The sequence below is a fragment of the Trachurus trachurus genome (assembly GCF_905171665.1).
Source record: "Trachurus trachurus genome assembly, chromosome: 13".
Taxonomy (NCBI): domain Eukaryota; kingdom Metazoa; phylum Chordata; class Actinopteri; order Carangiformes; family Carangidae; genus Trachurus; species Trachurus trachurus.
In genome coordinates, this window is record NC_139892.1 from 29,217,226 (window position 1) to 29,234,542 (window position 17,317).

A 17,317-nucleotide genomic window follows, 5' to 3' on the forward strand; every position below is an offset into this window, starting at 1 on the left:
CTTTCAGGACTCTGAGTGTGAAGATGCAAGCAAAGGAGAGAGAGAGAGGAGGAGCATGGGGGTGGGGGAGTTGTGTAGGTGGGGGGTGGCATGTGGTTGGAGAGCCTGCAGGTTCTCTGCCCACAGGCAGTGATGCAGCAGGGGCTGTCATGGAGGAGCACACATGTCACTCTGGAAGGCTGACATTATTTTCTTTGTTAGTCTCCATGTGGATAATGGATTCTGCCTGCATTCACTGCCAAGATGTAATTTTATACAGTATGCTCCCACATATGCTGACCCTGGCATTTCAAATTGGCTTGCACCAAGATTTCTGTTTTATGGTGGCACCAATACTGTCATACAAATTGGGCTACAGCAAACATCAGTGTACCAGCAAATGTTTTCATATCATGTATTTATATACATATTGTAGTTCTACCTTCAGCAGGGGAGGGGTTCTAACAAAGGTCATGGGACATACAGTACAAAAAGTTGCCACACCAGAAAACCACCTTCCTTTTCCCTTCTATGGTGTTATCAATAATAAAAAACACAGTATCTTGCCAGAATTATGTGGACACAAGACTCCGTAGTTCCAGTTCAGAGGAGTTGTAACTGTACATAATAGATTGAAGTGTTACATCTTGGGATGAACCACACATGAACACAATGTTGAGGCCTCATCACCCAACGTCAGTGAGCCATGAAGCCTAGATCTTACAGTAAATGATTAGTTCACCAGTTAATTAATTAATTTCGAGAAAATTACCTGGAACTTCACAGATTTGCCCATCTGCTGTTTTTTTGTTTGTTGTGAGACATTAATTGTAAAGCGTCTCTCTAGTGTCATGCTTTTTGATACAGTAAAATTCTCTCAGGAGCAAAAACATTTAATTATAAACACAGTTTCTGTGCTTCTCGGTGTAAATTTGACTTAAAGCATCTTCACCCACACACCACCTTTACTGCAAACTGTCACAGAGAGAAGTTCCTCTTTTTAGATAAATAAATCATAACGATCTCTCACAGGATTGTTAACCAAACAGTGTTCTGCCAGTAAGCTGGAAATTCCTCTGAGAGGGAAAAGTACAACTGTCCCTTTATTGTGTACAGTCTGCCGGGAGGTCGCTTTGTCGTTACTCATGGATCTACATTGCTCGGGGCTTTCTCTCATGCTGACTGAGTCCCTCCCCAGAGGTCTGAGGCGTACCCTGAGTCCTGCATGCCCGCAACTGAACGCACTTGTCAGTGTGGATCGTCCTCACAGAAGTAGCCCGGGGTAATGAGAGGAAAGACGAACACTCAGATTTAACCCATGTGCCCATGTAGGCTACCGTGGCCTGCTTTGTGTGTTTACAGCCTTTACCAAACCATAAAATAAACTAAACAGTAATATAATGCATTTTGACATCAAGTTGAATGAAATCTGAACATCAGAGGGATAAACTTCTTCCAGAAATGTGGCACTTCAGGTGAAGTGTTAGCTTTGTTTAATGTTACCATTATCGTGGTGCAAGCAGATGTCATATAGCTGCTGACGCACAGCTGTACTGAGTCAAAGGGTCATTTCACAAAAAAAAAAAAAAAACTTTTACGCTAGTGGGTTAGGGTATATGCTGCATGCAAGAGTTTGAGTTTTATGTGGCAGGGTTTTCAGATATTTGTTTTGCCAGCTCCCCTGATGTGCAGCCACAGGGATGTCCTTGAGTAGTTAGAGTTGTTTTCAAATCAGGGGCCAAAGCTGGATGCAGACTCTGCAATCTCTAATTACAGATATTTATTGCATCAGAGTGAGCTGTATTTAAGTCATTTGAATGGGCAAGGATGTTGCTTTGCATTGGGGTGGATTTTATGGAGACAACAGCTACAGAGAACAGCAGTGGGCTGCAGTGATGTCCCATGTATTTCTATTATTTAGGCTTATACGTAGTGGCCTGTACAATGCTCAGGTGGTGGTGTGTGCTGAGGGAAAGACAAAGAAAGACTTGCAAGATGTTCATTGTTTTCATTAAGAAAATGGTGCAAGATCGACACCTTGTGGTAGGAGAGAAAATGTATATCTTGAAGTATAGCCTATTGGTTTGAAAGAAAGCATATCCTAAATGAATTAAATCCTATTTTAATGAAGGACAGAAGGAGCCTCACACTGGGACAGACTACACTCCTTTGACTGAAGCAATCTAAAAAGCACAAATACTGTGGCGTGGCAGGCCTATGAAAGTTTATTTAGCCTAGTAAAAAGTAGGCCTATGAAATTTTATTTAGTAAAAGTCGGCTAGCTACTAGAAATGCAGTGGATTTTTTTTTTAAGCAAAAGCACAAATTTTCTTCAAAATATAGGCTAATTAATTTAAAATAAATCATCAATTATTTCTTAATTGGGCTATTGGATTGTTTGGCGGCACCTGGAGGTTGATTGGTGTCATCCCAGATCATCTTCAATAATGTTTCCAACTGATAACTTCATCTTTTTGTCCATACTGTAAATATAGCCTACGTTTTTTTCTGTTATGTGCACATGACGACTCCCTCTGCATGTGGACATGTGCTATCGTGGACAGACCCTTTCCTCGGATCACCTCCATTTATTTACTGGGGAGGTTTTCCTTGACTAATTTATGGCTCTATAGGGACAAAGGTTAATGCAAATACAGTGGTGTGAAAAAGTGCATTATTTTCTTCTGAATTAACAAGTTCACGCAACATGAAACTCAACTCAACATGAAAGCCTAACTCAAAATTAGCCTTCAGTAGGCCCTAAGCTGTTTGCCAGCTCTTGATAATAGGCTACTGTTTGTTTGAGAGCAACAATATGTCTTTTGATTATCCATCCAGTGACTATTTCACATGAATCCAATACCAGGCATTCCTTTAGATAATCATATAAAACCTAAATCACCATCATCATCTTTATTGCAGACTCATGATGGTCAAAGATCAAAGCCGGTGAAATAACGCTGTGGTTTTGGAGCCGTTCCAGTCGAGCGATCTGGGCTCGACTAGCGCAGCCTTCCAATCAGGTTTACTTGCAGGCATTGAAAAATAGATTGATCCAAAACATCTACTTTAGTTTAGCTTTGGAGAAACATTGACCTATGGACTGCCTCGCATCGTTTGGAAGTGAGTACCAGCACTATCGCACAGATAATTCAACAGGGCATTTTAAGCAAAGACCCCCGTCTTTTCATCAGTTTACCCGTGGTTATCCACGTTAGCTCCATCCTGGCTAACACCTCTGTGCTAACGACAACGTTAGCATGCAGCGACACTTCACTGTGTGCAACCAAAGCGACTCACCTTTATAGAGGGGATGTTTCTGAAATACTGTGTTTTGTGGCTGAATAACTTTCTGTTTCAGGCAAAGTCTAATAAAACCATTTACGCTCCGATAACTTAAGCTACGTTAGCTCAGCTAGCTTTGGGGGTTACCGTGTGTTTACATTACATTTAGGCTAACGTTACATTAACGTTATATTTGGCTGGTTGGTCGCTGCACTCTCAAGCTGCCCTTTTGTCTTCTTTGTGGACTACTATGTTTTCTGGCTGTGTGGTGTTTCGATATTATCATCATATTCACTTTGTGACTTCAAGTAATGAAATAAAAAGCCTAAGTTAGGCTACTAATTTTAAATGGCAGTGGAGAAGAAGTATGCAGCACTTAGTTACTGAGTTTCTATCTTGTCACCATTCAGATTGAGATTAAAGAATGATTTTACCCACTTGTCAATTTCAGATGATCCCTTTGACAAACCACCATGCAGAGGTTGTTCATCTCATCTCACTGAGCCGTACATCAAGTGTGCAGAATGTGGACCCTCGCCTATTTTGCTCTGCCTCCAGGTTAGTAGGTGACAGATATCAGAAGCTCTTGCTCGCTGTTGCTCCCAGACCACTCAGTTTAAATGAAATGTAACACATTCAATAAGCATTTGTTTCATTTCAGTGTTTCACCAGAGGATTTGAATACAAAAAACATCAGAGTGATCACAAATATGAAATAATGGTAAGATCAAAATAAAGAAATGAACTACCTGCATGCCATTAGACTTTCACACAGACACACACAGTCAACATTTGTTTTCACTCCTCATCTAGACATCAGACTTCCCCGTACTGGAGCCTGGATGGACGGCACAGGAAGAGATGGCTTTGTTGGAGGCGGTCATGGACTGTGGTTTTGGAAACTGGTTAGTGGTTCATTAGTTTGTTGTTACCCATGAACAGACTCCATCATTATTTTGCTGCTCATATCCTCTGACAGAAAATTAAGCAAAAACATAATTTTATACCTTAACAGAAGTTTCTCTATCCTTGTTATGTGTTGGGTTGAGTAAATAAAAATAACATTGTCTCATGTATCAAATATTGATATGAGTGCAGCTTTCTGGTGATTATTTACATGGAAAATTAGGGTGAGACAAACCACCACAGCGTGCAGTATTGTTTGATATGTTTACAACAGTTAAGCAACCTCCTGAGGGGTATTACAGAAAGCGGGTTGTGTGAAAACTCAGAGTAAGTGAATGTAGCGGGAATTTTCAAAAACTGAGTAGCCTCAGCCTTTAGTCACCCAGCGACCTGATTCAGGACCAGCTCCTCTGCCTCTGTGAGACGTGGTGGAGGTGGAGGAGGTGGACGACCACCTCTGCCCTCTTCTTGTTGGCTGAATAGAAAGCACACGCTCATCTACTAAGCAGGACATTAGGATACAGTATTTGTGTGAAACAGCATCTTTTGGTGGGTAAACTTAACTACTACAAGTTGAAATAGCCACTGAATAAACTTTTACTTTGTTTAATATGTCAAATGTGAATGAAACCAAAGTGAGGAACAATCACAAGACTGTTTTTAAATTTCATTTTCAACTGACTGCACTTTACAGCAATCTGCCACTTTCTCAAAGGCTAATATTAAAGCAGATATCAGCTTCACGGCCGTTTCGGCTAATGCTGCGTTCAAGGCAGGCTTTTGAAACCGTAAGTTACAGCTTCAAGTCACAACTACGACTTGGTAGCGTTCCAGGTAACCCGTAGCTCGTGTTTTTACCATCCTGTTGTCTGTGAAAGTTCCCTATAACGGCCACTCGTAACTTCCGACCCGTGAACTCGTACCAGATCGAACTGGTATGACTTCACAGGAAGGAAAAACACAAAGTACGAGTTTCTTTGAACGCACCATGAGTTAGCAGCCCCCGCCCTTGTCAGGCATCAATTGGTCCTCGTGCTTCGTCACCACATTCACGCGCATCCCTTGGCTGCACACACAGCCCTTCATGCCGTTCTCTCTCCTCATTGGATAACACTTGTATCCCACAAGGAAAATTTTCTCCTCGGGTTACAGCAGAGCAGAGTGACGGAGAGACTCGTGTTTAGGCTGAAATACTTCATGTAAGTGATTGCTGACGGAAAATAGGACTATTTAGGACTTATATTAACAAAAACATTCCACTGATATCTGCTTTAAAGGAAAGTGATGCTAATTTCAAAGTGAAGAGGCAACTGTATCTAAACTTATGCATTCACTCTGTCAGTGATTCTTTCCCACAACAATTATTACGGCCACAGCCTTTTTTTTCCGGAAAATGGCCGGTCGGAATCCTGTTTTCTTCCCTGTTTCCATGGTGAATCATAGTATCGGAGCTCCACTGATGATGGCTTTTTTCTAGTCGTCAGGCATGAGCTCAACTCAGAGTTAACATACTGAGGGCCGACTGAACTAACTCAGATCAGCTGTCCTGGAACTGAAAACCCATAGTTTCTCCTCTCAGAGTGAGTCAACAGAGTTCAGGGAGAGGCTCAGAGTTTGTTAACCCTCCTTCCTGGAATACCCCTGTGGTGGACTCATAAACTGTTATTATCATTCATGAACCTTAGCAAACCTTCCTCTCATCTGTACCCTGACATTTCCATTTGTACCATTTCTCTTCCTCAGGCAAGACGTGGCATATCAGATGCGCACTAAAACCAAAGAGGAATGCGAGAGCCATTACATGAAGAATTTCATCAATAACCCGCTCTTCTCCTCCACCTTGCTCAGCCTGCGGAAAGCAAAGGACTCTCACTTTGCAGAGGGTGCTATTCCTTTCAAGCGTGTGTACCTCCTTCATATTTTGTCACAGCAAATATTACAGGAATTAACCCTGTCTGCTGCCATTCTGAAACAATATTCATATCATTATTAAGATTATTGTAGCATTAAGTATTGTTTACCAGAGCAGCAGGTATTTTCACAAAACAAAATTAAGTGTAATGTCACTTTAAGTCTGATGGATACTGTCTTAACAGTTGGGCAGAAGCAGTTGGTGAGTCAGGAACTTGCCTCAGCTCCAAGCTGGCTTCAGGTCTCCATCTGTCGCAGTGTTTGAGTACTTGATGAAAATGTCTCTGTCATGTTCTCGCAGCATTTGGGAAAGTCAAGGAACTCATTACGTATCTGATACTTCTTAGAACTGCTGTAAGTCCCAGATAAGCAAATCGCGGAAGAAGCTAATAGGTGACAGTTGTGTTATGTGTGTTGCACCCTCATGTTTTACTGTGTATTTGACTGTGACCTGATGTTACAGCCACTGATGATCCCCCTCGGCCCACGTTTGACTCTGTGCTGTCTCGAGACATGGCCGGATACATGCCTGCCAGAGCAGACTTCATGGAGGTGAGGTGTCCTGACTGTGCTTCATCATGTGAGCTAACACGGCCTGTCAACACGAATAAATGAATAAATGAAACAGCCACTAGATGGCTGATGATGAGATGTTTATGAAACGGTGATTCATGCCCTTGTTGCTGTCTCACAGGGAGTGATTCATCCCCACTGTTTGCCTTTACTCATAAACTGTTTTCAAACATAAGCACATATCTAATATCATTGATCAGCTGTATGTGAACCAGCAGATTATGAAACTCATTTTTCACTGCCCTGCCAGGAGTTTGACAATTATGCCGAATGGGATTTGAAAGACATCGACTTTGTGGATGATGACTCAGACATCCTTCGTGGTGGGTAGAATCTTAATCAACTTTTATTTTTGATTATTATTTCATTGACAAATAGAAGATGCTGCATGTACCTTACCTACCTTTTGTTGTTTTTCAGCACTCAAGCTTTCAGTTGTTGATATATATCACTCAAGATTAAAGGAGAGACAGCGGAGGAAAAAGTAGGTCCTTTCTTTCATACACTAAATGATGAATGAGTGTTTAATTATTCAGCATCATGTAGTGCCCTAGTCTGTCAGTAGATGGCATAAAAGCCTCTGTATTAACATTTAGGAGGTTTATTTTCCACAGATACTACTTTGTGCTCTCAGGGCTGAATAAATGCATTTCACGCTGAATTAAAATTTACCACACAAATGTTTTTAAGCCTTTAACTGTATCCTCTTAACATTAATGAACTCTAATAATGCTAATATATTTATAACTTCTAATCTAAAGTTTAATTATTATTTTGTTAAAAGTGCTTTAAAGACGCATGTCCTGGGAGACTGCATTTGCTCCAGAGTCATCAGTGTGACTAAAATTGCATATTTAAGTTGTGTTACAGGTTCATTGAGAACAGGGAGTCGTTCAGGTGCAACTTACAAGCTGCTTGAACCTCTTTTTAAACCTTGAATATTTTGGGAAATGTGTCTGTCCCCTTGTGAATGCAATGCATGCCAAACTCTTTGAAACTTTGCCCAGTTAGGGCTGGCATAGGGAGCATTGTCTTCACAGGACACTTATTATCAAAAGCCCATAGAATATGTAGAATATTGTATTGTAAACAAAAACTGTTTGGATAATTGTTTTCATTTTTTAATTAAAAATGCCACATATACAGCTCATCTTCTCTGTGAGGATGTGATAGCACAGTTACTAAACCCAACTGTCCTGCAATAGAGTTTTTTGTCATGAAATTCAATAGCAGCACAAACCGCCATATAGTTGAACCAACAACTGATGAAGTTCACTGCACTAGTTAGTATACCTAATAATACACTGGCAGCAGAGTTTCCTAATGAGTCTTAATTAGCTGTTTTCAGCATTTTCTGACATTCATTGACTCAAGAAGTAATGCAGAGAAGAAGTGTCAGACTAATGATCATGAAAATACCTCCAGCTCTGGTCATTTAATATAAAATAAAGAACTTGTGTTTGCTACCCTTCTCCACTTTTGAAGGCGTCAGTGAGCGCTCCAGGGGGCTTCTCTACTTTCACCCTGTTGGCCGTCACTCTTGGACATACTCAGTCAATCTTTGCTAAATCAACTTTAACGAGTTACAGCTTCCAAAGCATGGAGGAATGGCATGTCTGGCTGGACAGGCACGTGTGGTTTCTAGTTCCCTTCCTCTCCTCATGCTCCCCGTTTGATCTCTGTCAACTTGCTGCTTGTCGGAGAGGCACCAAGGCTTCTGCCCCCGACCCAGGTCCTGTGTTCTGACCCCTGACCCCAGACAGTTTTCAGGAAGGCCACTCCAGACCTTTCAGGCTTTTTGACTTTGGACAGCCACTGCAAAACCATTTGTTAGCAAATTCCACCTAGCTGCTGAGTGTTAGTTGGCATGTTATCAGGTACACATGGCCACAACTAATGTAGTCTAATACAACAGTCCCGCAATACATACAGTATATTGCATACTTATAATTGTTTCAGAGGTATTGATCGTAGACTAGAGGTGTTTCTGTTATTTGGCCTTAATCCACCTTCGCTGGTGTAACTCGGTTGGAGTGTGTGTATTGGATGTTCAAATGCCACAATGACCGTAGACTGTAACGGCCAAGATGATTTCATATGAATAAATGTCAGGTTTAATTTTGCAGAGTCACAGTAATCAGAAAATGAATTTGCATAGTATTTAATCGTCATCTGCATTTCTTTTCAGGATTATCCGAGACCATGGCCTGATCAACCTTCGCAAATTCCAGAGTAAGTCTCACCCCATCACCACCCTGAAACTCAGACGGGCTCGGCCACGACAGTATTCATAACTTAGGAAGGCATCTGATGTCTACCAGCCAAATCGCTGCTCTGGGTTTCTATGGACACGCACAAACAGCTCCAGTGTAATAACTACGTTCACCTCAGTGGCCTCTCGTGGCAAATGACGGAGCTCGTATTTACGATCGGGGCTACAAATAGTCAATGGGGGCCGTGGGCCAGAGTGTGCCACAGCATAATTGCTTCTCCGTGAATAGATTCGCCCTGCACTGAGTGTTTCTCTCATAAAGACTAAAATGTGGGGGGCTTCATTTATCGATCCACCTGTCACAGGTTAGATTACAGAGGGCTCAGTAATGTAATTCTTTGCATCTCTTGGGTTCTCGCATTAGAAGTCAGACAGACGGCGAGAGGCCACCATGAATGGGTTTGTCCAATTAAATCCTATTTTACTCAAACTACGCTCGACCACCCAGCCTATTGTTATATCTCCACGTGTTGCTCTGTGAAATTGTCTGCGGTTTGGGAGTTGAAGAGTACTCCCCTCATGTTTTATTTATGCATCCTCCAGTTTCCAGTTAGCCCTCCTCCCTTTCTTCTCTCCTTTCCCTTATCTCTCCAGTCTTTCAAGACAAAAGGGAACTCGGAGTAGCTGTAGAGCTGCAGACTGGTTGTCATGGAGACTGTCAAAGATTGTGTGTCTCTACAGTGTGTGTGTGTGTGGGTGTGGGTGTGCGCGTTTGGGTGTGTGTTTATGTGTGTGTCACATGCAATAATGGAGGCAGTGTCCAAGCCCAGGAGGCTGTCGGTATCATGTCTCAGTGACTGCTGGAGGCAGATTGACCAGTGTTGTTGTTTTAGGGCAGCAGTCTGTCTCAAGTCCTGTAAGGGCTTGTTACTTTAAATGATTCAATGTTTTCTTGCTGTTGCCTTTGTTTGCAGTCAGTGTTTGTGCGCTGGTATGAAACCACACACTGGTGTTGATGTCTCCTAAGAGATGAGGACAAAACTGTTTAGTGTGTTCACTGCTTCGTTAAGGGCATGACTTCATGTGGTTCAGCCTGCAGCTGCAGCTGCATATTAACGCTCACATACACGGGCCTGATGAAGGACCTTGACAGTGACACACACACAAACTAGTGTGTGTTTGTGTGTGTGTGAAGACTGTTACTCAGCAACACGGGCTGTGCTTTGAGACAAACACAAAAAGCTCTTCAGAGTGTGTATGCTTGTAGAGCGAGTGAAGTGGTGGTCAATACACTCCGGCCGAGCATTTCTGTGACTGATCTCAGGAGCGTTATCTTTGAGATGCAGGAAGGTTTCTAGATTCCTGCTGCTTTTCAACCAGGGTCTGGATTAGGGTAATGGGGAAAAAAATCAACCCATCACAACAAAATGTAGAGCTTTGATTGACACTTGCACTAAACTGGCTATTTAAATATAGCTTTGTTGTGTTGGATGTTTGATTCATTATAAAATCATTTTATAAATAATGGAAATAAGAGACTGGAGGAAATGGTTTATCTTAGCCTTCCTACCCTAAACAATACAGTCAGATAAAACACGGTAAAGAAATAATCTGTAAAAACATCAGATTATGACGCTTTTTTAAAATAATGTTTCAGTGAATGTGTTATGGCACAGGTGTCAGTACAGCAAATTAAATCTAAAAAAAAAAAAAAAAAGGAAATGAGAGAATATTGCTGATTGTTGACTATTATTATTATTATTATTATTATTATTATTATTATTATTATTATTATTATTACTACTAATGAGCTGGAAAAAAAAGAAGCATAGATGCTCCACAGTCTGGATGTGAAAATGCTTTCTACATCCTGGACGTCGCCAGCTTATGATCTCGTAATCGTTTTGTAATCCTTGATTTCTTGCATTATTTATAAATCTTTTGATAGAAATCTGATACACGCATGGAAGTGGGCTTTTAGCCAGGAAACATGACAATAAATCACGGAAGCCAGTAACCACCATCCATGTGGTCTGTCTTTTGTTGGCATTTTGCTCAAAAATGCATAATGTGTGGACTTAGCAGATAAGAATAAAAGTGGAATGGTTTCAATGGAGCAGAAGCTTGTGGATTTTTTGATTCCTCTTTTTCTTTTTCTTTTTTGTTCAGTCTCAGCTTTGTGATTGAAACGGCTTGTTTAATGTGCAGCTTAGAAAAGACATCTGCAGAAAGTGTCTTTTTCTTGTACATTATATTCTTAAATTTGAATGGCATTTGATTGGTTTTATGGGCATGTCTCTGTCTCATTGCCAAAACCATTTGAATGTGTCATACTCCATATACCTTTCAGTGTTAAATGCAGGCTTACAAAGAAAAGTGCCAGTCTGCAGTGATGGCACCACCGCCCCAAATGAGTCTAAGATTTATTGTAATTACAGTTGACATCAATTACGTTGTGATGGCAATGATGAGTGGAAATTTGACTTTTCGATGCAGTGGAAAGGGAATTGAAACCTCTTCAAAGTGTTTGAGTTAAATTTCTGGCTGTGATGGTAGATAAAACACACACACACACACACATGCAGACCACATAAAAGCAAACATTTCAGTCAGTTGCGAGACTGTGTGCAATCTTTTAAATCAACCCATCATTACAAAGTTAATACTGTTCCCTCATAGCTATTTATAACACACTATGCAGGAGTATAAAGAAATACATTTAAAACAAATCCAAATCCAATTTTCTTACTTTTGAATTGAGACCCCAAAAACAAACATCGTAAACAAAACTATTAACCAAACAACAAGATACAAATACACCACTGACCGCAGCCTCAAGAGATCATAAACGTGGAGCAGCCACAGTAGAACGGCTGTGATAATAGACACAAGATAATGGACACTAGTGGTGATTCAGAGCCACATGCTAATGGCTGTTCTCTGGTGGCCAAAACAGGTAAACAAAAATAAACCAAATTACCAGCACTCCTCCTGGCATGCTTTAAAAATCACAAAATGCTCATGTGTACAAGGGATTGTGGTGGGGTTTTATTTCATACGTCTGTTCTGTTTGTTTGGATCTGCTGCCCACTCTCCCCTCTCTCCCCCTCCCTCTGTCAGTGCTGGAGCGATGTTACCCAAAGGAGGTGCAGGAGCTGTACGATGTCATGAGACGATTCGCCCGAGTGGCCGGACCAATTGAACATGACAAATTCATCGAAAGTCACGCACGTTAGTATTTGTCTGATTACATGTGGCGGGTTTACATGGACAGGCTGTGAGGATTTGTGCAACACAAACACAGAGAATTAATTGTACCAATTCTTGCCTCAACATTGCTAAATAGTTATTACAATAAAGGATGTTTAATTCTTGTGGTAAGATAATGCCAGGCTGCAGAGGAGAGTCCCAGCTCTAACTCTACTGGAGGGATGAACACCATCTTAAAGTCAACAGGGGAAATGGGTTAAACTGTCTGTGTTTAATGCTATTAAAACCTGCCCTGCTCTGAATCTCACTAACATTTTACATCTAATTTGTTTAATGTGTACAAAAACCTTCGGACATAGCCAGGTTAGCTGTCCCCCCCTGTTTCCAGTCTTTATGCTAAGCTAAGCTAAATGTCTAATGGATTGATAACAAATAAAATCCTCATCAATCAAAAAACACAACAATCTTATTCCAAAATATTGAGGATTTATTCCTTTCGCACTATATATACTACATGAATAGATGTTGATGTCTGTATGTATGAGCTCCTTACGAAACTGTTTGAGTAGCATGAAATGTGTTATTCACTGTGTACGAAGTGTTGAAACCACGGAGACCTCAGGGTTTGGTCGTGTCGAGGTTGTAACAGTCTGCACAGATTTGCCTTTGAGTGCCTTCGTCTCCTTTTTCCCCTCAGTGGAGTTTGAGCTGAGGAGAGAGATTCGCAGGCTGCAGGAGTACAGGAAAGCAGGGATCAAGTCCTTCTGCAGTGAGTCTACTCTGACCTTTTCACTCCTCTGTTCAACAAAACTTCATTTTAAAGTTGCATGACTAAGCAGGAAATGTATTTATATCCAGACTTGAGCTGTGCTGAGCTCTTTAGTTTGAGTTTGGCTTTTAAGTGGTTGAATTATTATTTGCAGCAGCAGCAGCAGCACCACAGTGTATCTGGTGTTCAAATCACTTTTTTTATAATTATAATGTTTGGCTTGTTTGTTGATGCCTGGCACGCAAAGCAGATCACAACATAATATTTTCTTGAGTTGCATCATCAGCTACTTTTGGAGTAATATCAGAGAATTACTGGCAAATTAATAAAGAAAGTTGTGAATCATTCCAGTAAATGAAGCCCCATTGATTCATTAAAAAACAATGACATGGCCTTAATCATAATCACTTCCACCATTAGTCACTGCTCTCTGGTTGGGCATGGGCACTGACCTGTTACTTTGTTGACTGCCAGAAAAATGAATTGACAACTAGTTTGAGTAGTAATGGGTCAAAAATGTTTCTTAAATGTGAGCATTTAATCTTTTTCATGGTCACATGATGTAAACTAAAACAGGCAAAACAAGATATTTAAGGAGAGTCATTGGTATAATTCATTGCTTGTTTTGTTTTTTTTAATTTCATAGATAAAACAATCAATCAAGGAAAATATTTGAAGATTTAAAAAAAATTGGCAAAACAACAAATAAGGCAGGTTTAGGTTTAGGTTAGGTTTACTGCTCTCCACCAGGGAGACCATTGAGACAAAACATGAAAGAATTGCAGCCCTAATTTTGAAATGCATGCTTTTTTTTCTTCTTTTTATTGAGAACAAGGTACAAAGAGACAGTATTATAAAAAGACAATATTTTAGATTTTTCTCAGAACACATACAAACAAATGCATGCTTCTTTTGAATCCTTCCTTAATTCCCCCGGTTCACTCCTCCCAGGTGCCAAGGTGTATGAGCGGGCAAAGCGAATGCGCGAGGACGAGCGTAGGAAGAGGACCATGTTGTGTGACGTGCTGCAGTACATCCAGGATGGCAGAGCTTGCCAGCAGTGGCTCAGCAAACAGGCTGCAATGTGAGACTCCAAACTTCCTGCTTGTTACCCAGTGTGTGTAATAGACAAGCTGGCAAAGTCGTGCTCTCCAGAGACGCTGACCTCTGTCGTCACACTCAGCACCGGGAGTGAGATGAATAGAGCAGACGTTTGTATCACTGTGCATCCCACCTCCACTTCAGTCTCTGCAGTATTTTTAGTCCCTTTGAATGTACCACCGCTCCTGTGTTTTCCAACCATGGGTGTTATCCAAGTTCTTCTAATTATTCTACCTCGACAAATTTTGAATGCAATGAGTCCTAATCTTTGGATGACGCTCTGGAGTGAGAATAGTGAACAAAGCCCAGAGATGCTGTGTGTAAGTGGGATGTGTGTGTGTGTATAAATAAGGCAGTGCAAATGCTCACACTTTTCTTTCTCATTACAGAGATGCTGGCATCACTCCAGCTGTCACAACGATCACAGTGTCAGGTACGGAGCGTCTCTCCACCTTCCCCTCTGTACTTCCTCCTCTCTGGCGTCTTGGCCCCAGGCAGAGTCACATTGATGCAGATGCTCCTCCATAAATACGCTCACAAAACAGTCCCCTACATGCATATTTATCTTGCTGTTTTTCCTTTCAAATTAGCTGCCTTTCCTTTAACCTCCAGTGCACAAATGGGATGCATACTCCCACATGGCTATATTTACACAATTTGCACACTGTAAATATCCCCCCCCCCCCTGTCTCTTCCAATCAAAGGAATTAAGTGCATGTTGTCAGCCTGCTATTATGTTATCTGTAGCAAGAAAACCAACACTCGGCTGCAGCGAATCTGTGTCACCATTGTTGTTGGAATTTCTGCTCCACAGCCACAGGTAGGCGAAGCGCCCCTCCTCTCAACCTGACCGGACTGCCGGGGACGGAGAAGCTCAACGAGCGAGAGAAAGAGGTACCACTCTTATCTGCACAGAAAGGGTCAGGCCATGTGATTCAAACAATCAAGACTCTCTGATGATGTAACAACAGGCGTTTTGAATACCTGCCCTGAAAGGACACACCGTGAGGCAGGGTGAAAAGCCTACCGTTATAGCATCCTGCTGGCTGCATCTCACTGCCTCTCTGATCTCTGTCCAACTACTCCAGGCTGCTTTACTGAGGCTTTTGTGCCAGTTTTTACTGGGCTAATGTGACACATGCAGCTTCAGACAAATGAAAGTTATTTAGGATACAGCATGTGCCTCTCCTTTTTTTCCACATGATGTTTTTAGCTAATATGCTTACATTCACAATGTTAACATGCTGATGTTTAGGAGCTGTAATGCTTACTACGTTCTCTATCTTAGCATCCTAGCATTTGCTAATTAGCACCACTCACAGTACATCTGAAGCTCAAGGGGAAAGTCATTAGTTCGATATGGTAGGTATTTGGTCCACAAACAACAAGTTGGGCAAATTAAAATTCTGACCTCATGCTGTGATGCTACAGGAAAAGTCAGAGGATCATCAAAGTCATTTATTATTCAATGTTTATTCATTAGTTTAGTTGTGCATCGTGAGTGTTTGTACAAAATTGCATCTAATAGTTGTAGAGATTATTCACTCCGGACCAAAGTGGTGGCTCAACAAAGCAACTGACCGCATGACCACTGCTAACATAACTGCTGTCATAGCTAATCAGGCCGTCAGAGGAATTTGCAGTGTACATTTGGCTTCACTGTTTTCCTAGTAAATTTGTCTCAGTGTGCGCTAAACAATGCAGACATTGTGAATAATGGCTCACATGTGTTGACACAATGGAAGTTGCAAAATTATTTTCTACCATATGATCTGATGAGCTGTGTTTGAAGTGTACTCGGGCCTTAAATGAGACATTATTTATGTTTGGAATGCCACTTCCTGCCTCTAACAACATATTTGTTTTGTTCTCCTAGTTATGCCAGGTGGTGCGGCTGGTGCCGGGAGCCTACCTGGAGTACAAGCAGGCGTTACTGAACGAGTGCAGACGGCAGGGTGGGCTGCGGCTGGCGCAGGCCCGAGCGCTGATCAAGATTGACGTCAACAAGACGCGCAAAATCTATGATTTCCTCATCAAAGAGGGCTACATCACCAAGGCCTAGGAGCTTTTGATTTCATCACAGAAGAGATTGAGAGTCATGATCAGTGAGTCATTTTATTTTAGTCTTGTAACATTGTAAGGTTTTTTTTGTTTGTAAAGAGTTTTACATTGTTGCTGCTTCTTTGAAGCATTTCTAAGCCCATGTTGTGTTCAAGTCTTAAATGTATTAAAATGAGAAATCTGTTAAATTCTCTGTCAGAGAACAGGGCCTCGTTAACATGAGGATGTATTTATTTCTCCTGTCATAAAATGTTTATGAAAAAATGGTTTGGTGTCTATGTTGATATCTTCATTTAAACTTAATAGGCACCACTTGGATTTAGAAATTAAATGAAACAGAATGGATAACTATCAATTCAGAGAAAATTGTATGTAAAGAATTGGACAGACTCTATTTTAATTTAATTAATTCCAGTGAATTGATTAATGGTGTATTCAGTGAATCTTTCAGTAAGTGCTCCACTATGTGAAAAGAAAATTGACAGGCAAAAAATATCTCACCACAGTTATGGTGAATAAGTCCTATGTTTATGTACATGTAAAAAATGTCATTTCAGTGGGAGAATAGTCTTTGTTTTATGACCTTTTAAAATGAGTGGGTCTTTGGGTTTTGTACCATTGGTTGGAAAAGAAAATGTCTGAGGATGTCATCTGCATTTTTCACTATTTGTCTTAGACAAATAATCAAAAAAGAATAGTGATGGAGTAATAGTATTGAAAATAATGAGTTGCCAGTAACTCCATCTATTATACATCAGCTCATTGCAGCCGACAGTTACACCTGTTTCCTATACTGTGCTGATCTAAGATCTCTCCATGAGCTCTGACAACCTGCCTTAACCTCAGCCTGTAAATGTAAACAGTATTTGTCTAATACAGGAGGAACAAACCCTAAACACTGTAACTTTGTCTCCATTGTATTATAATTAGTGCCAAATTACACAACGCTCTTCAGGAACTTTTATCATGGAGGCAGCATCTTGAAACACTACACAAATTATCTCAGTACAGCTGATTGGAGCAAAGAGGCGGAATCAGTTCTGACACCAGACAACTTTGTGATCTCCCAATATATTGTTTCTTGATCTTAAAACTCAAGTCACAAACTTGTATCTTTCTGTTTGCGGTAGAGTAGATCCCCATCAGTGAGTGACCCCCGCATATTTCCAGGTGATTGATAATATTGACGCCTCATCTACAGAATCATAAAATGCAGCCGGATTATTGCTGATCTGATCTTGTCAGCGTTTGAGGCATGGGTGACTTTATCCTTTCTGTCTCCATTCGTGGCCGTGTGGGCTCGGTGTGAC

At 41.0% G+C, this 17,317-nt stretch overlaps 1 protein-coding gene across 1 annotated transcript; it reads left to right on the forward strand.

Annotated features, from left to right (window-relative positions):
* The first annotated feature begins 2,988 nt into the window (after positions 1–2,988).
* Positions 2,989–16,274, forward strand: tada2a (transcriptional adaptor 2A). The gene is made up of 15 exons (XM_083984925.1): positions 2,989–3,102; positions 3,716–3,822; positions 3,926–3,985; positions 4,078–4,169; positions 5,914–6,071; positions 6,545–6,633; positions 6,905–6,977; positions 7,075–7,138; positions 8,843–8,886; positions 11,987–12,097; positions 12,774–12,845; positions 13,797–13,929; positions 14,336–14,379; positions 14,761–14,840; positions 15,823–16,274. The coding sequence occupies exons 1-15, from the start codon at positions 3,078–3,080 to the stop codon at positions 16,006–16,008; spliced, it is 1,338 nt and encodes a 445-aa protein (XP_083841051.1). The 5' UTR covers positions 2,989–3,077; the 3' UTR covers positions 16,009–16,274.
* The last annotated feature ends 1,043 nt before the right edge of the window (positions 16,275–17,317 follow it).